The sequence below is a fragment of the Coregonus clupeaformis genome, chromosome 4 (assembly GCF_020615455.1).
Source record: "Coregonus clupeaformis isolate EN_2021a chromosome 4, ASM2061545v1, whole genome shotgun sequence".
In the NCBI taxonomy this organism is placed as follows: domain Eukaryota; kingdom Metazoa; phylum Chordata; class Actinopteri; order Salmoniformes; family Salmonidae; genus Coregonus; species Coregonus clupeaformis.
The window spans coordinates 21,076,574-21,079,073 of NC_059195.1; the positions used below are offsets into that span (position 1 = coordinate 21,076,574).

General features: G+C 50.9%; 1 protein-coding gene across 1 annotated transcript in view; it reads right to left on the reverse strand.

Moving 5' to 3' along the window:
• The window catches only part of ano2b (anoctamin 2b), a 220,198-nt gene that overhangs the window by 109,647 nt on the left and 108,051 nt on the right, over window positions 1–2,500 (reverse strand). The window contains exon 18 of the mRNA XM_045209694.1: window positions 297–498. Coding sequence (XP_045065629.1) covers window positions 297–498 — 202 coding nt within the window. The remainder of the gene's footprint in view (window positions 1–296; window positions 499–2,500) is intronic.

Here is a 2,500-nt window from a genome sequence, read left to right on the forward strand (position 1 = left end):
CACCCAATTGAGACTCTGCATGCAGAATTCTGCAAAAATATACTTGTGTACAACACAAAACCACAAACAATGCATGCAGAGCAGAATTAGGACCATACCTGCTAGTTATCAAAATCCAGAAAAGAGCTGTTAAATTCTACAACCACCTAAAAGGAAGCGATGCCCACACATTCCATCACAAAGCCCTCACCTACAGAGAGATGAACCTAGAGAAGAGTCCCCTCAGCCAGATGGTTCCCCAAAGAGCCCCCAGGACAGCAACACAGTTAGACCTAGAGAATGTGTGTGTGTGTTACCCAGCTCAGTGAGCCAGACGGCCACAGCTCCGTAGATCTCGTCCAGTATCAGAATGACCACCAGGTTGATGATGACAGCGGTTGCCGTGACGGTGACGCGGACGTTAGACTTGATCTCCGGGTCAGGTGACATCGCCATGACAGCAGACACGACGATTCGATACACGATCACACCGAACACCGCCGAGAATGTCAGCCCGAACTAGGAGAGAGAGAGATTCGGTTTATTAGTCACAGATGGAATCTGGTTTATTAGTCACATGGGTCGCAGATGGAATCGCAGAGTACGATGAAATTCTTAAACTCCGAGCTCCAACAGTGCAGGTCAAAAAGAGAAGTGCATGAAACAATAATAAAGATTTAAATAGCAGCAAGCTGACTAGTGGTGTCTATTCAGAAGACTGATGGTCTGGGGGGTAGAACCAGCTGACTAGTGGTGTCTATTCAGCAGACTGATGGTCTGGGGGTAGAACCAGCTGACTAGTGGTGTCTATTCAGCAGACTGATGGTCTGGGGGTAGAACCAGCTGACTAGTGGTGTCTATTCAGCAGACTGATGGTCTGGGGGGTAGAACCAGCTGACTAGTGGTGTCTATTCAGCAGACTGATGGTCTGGGGGTAGAACCAGCTGACTAGTGGTGTCTATTCAGCAGACTGATGGTCTGGGGGGTAGAACCAGCTGACTAGTGGTGTCTATTCAGCAGACTGATGGTCTGGGGGTAGAACCAGCTGACTAGTGGTGTCTATTCAGCAGACTGATGGTCTGGGGGTAGAACCAGCTGACTAGTGGTGTCTATTCAGCAGACTGATGGTCTGGGGGGGTAGAACCAGCTGACTAGTGGTGTCTATTCAGCAGACTGATGGTCTGGGGGTAGAACCAGCTGACTAGTGGTGTCTATTCAGCAGACTGATGGTCTGGGGGTAGAACCAGCTGACTAGTGGTGTCTATTCAGCAGCCTGATGGTCTGGGGGTAGAACCAGCTGACTAGTGGTGTCTATTCAGCAGCCTGATGGTCTGGGGGTAGAACCAGCTGACTAGTGGTGTCTATTCAGCAGACTGATGGTCTGGGGGGTAGAACCAGCTGACTAGTGGTGTCTATTCAGCAGACTGATGGTCTGGGGGTAGAACCAGCTGACTAGTGGTGTCTATTCAGCAGACTGATGGTCTGGGGGTAGAACCAGCTGACTAGTGGTGTCTATTCAGCAGACTGATGGTCTGGGGGTAGAACCAGCTGACTAGTGGTGTCTATTCAGCAGACTGATGGTCTGGGGGGTAGAACCAGCTGACTAGTGGTGTCTATTCAGCAGACTGATGGTCTGGGGGTAGAACCAGCTGACTAGTGGTGTCTATTCAGCAGACTGATGGTCTGGGGGTAGAACCAGCTGACTAGTGGTGTCTATTCAGCAGACTGATGGTCTGGGAGGTAGAACCAGCTGACTAGTGGTGTCTATTCAGCAGACTGATGGTCTGGGGGGTAGAACCAGCTGACTAGTGGTGTCTATTCAGCAGACTGATGGTCTGGGGGGTAGAACCAGCTGACTAGTGGTGTCTATTCAGCAGACTGATGGTCTGGGGGTAGAACCAGCTGACTAGTGGTGTCTATTCAGCAGACTGATGGTCTGGGGGTAGAACCAGCTGACTAGTGGTGTCTATTCAGCAGACTGATGGTCTGGGGTAGAACCAGCTGACTAGTGGTGTCTATTCAGCAGACTGATGGTCTGGGGGTAGAACCAGCTGAATAGTGGTGTCTATTCAGCAGACTGATGGTCTGGGGGGTAGAACCAGCTGACTAGTGGTGTCTATTCAGCAGACTGATGGTCTGGGGGTAGAACCAGCTGACTAGTGGTGTCTATTCAGCAGACTGATGGTCTGGGGGTAGAACCAGCTGACTAGTGGTGTCTATTCAGCAGACTGATGGTCTGGGGAGGTAGAACCAGCTGACTAGTGGTGTCTATTCAGCAGACTGATGGTCTGGGGGTAGAACCAGCTGACTAGTGGTGTCTATTCAGCAGACTGATGGTCTGGGGGGTAGAACCAGCTGACTAGTGGTGTCTATTCAGCAGACTGATGGTCTGGGGGTAGAACCAGCTGACTAGTGGTGTCTATTCAGCAGACTGATGGTCTGGGGGGTAGAACCAGCTGACTAGTGGTGTCTATTCAGCAGACTGATGGTCTGGGGGTAGAACCAGCTGACTAGTGGTGTC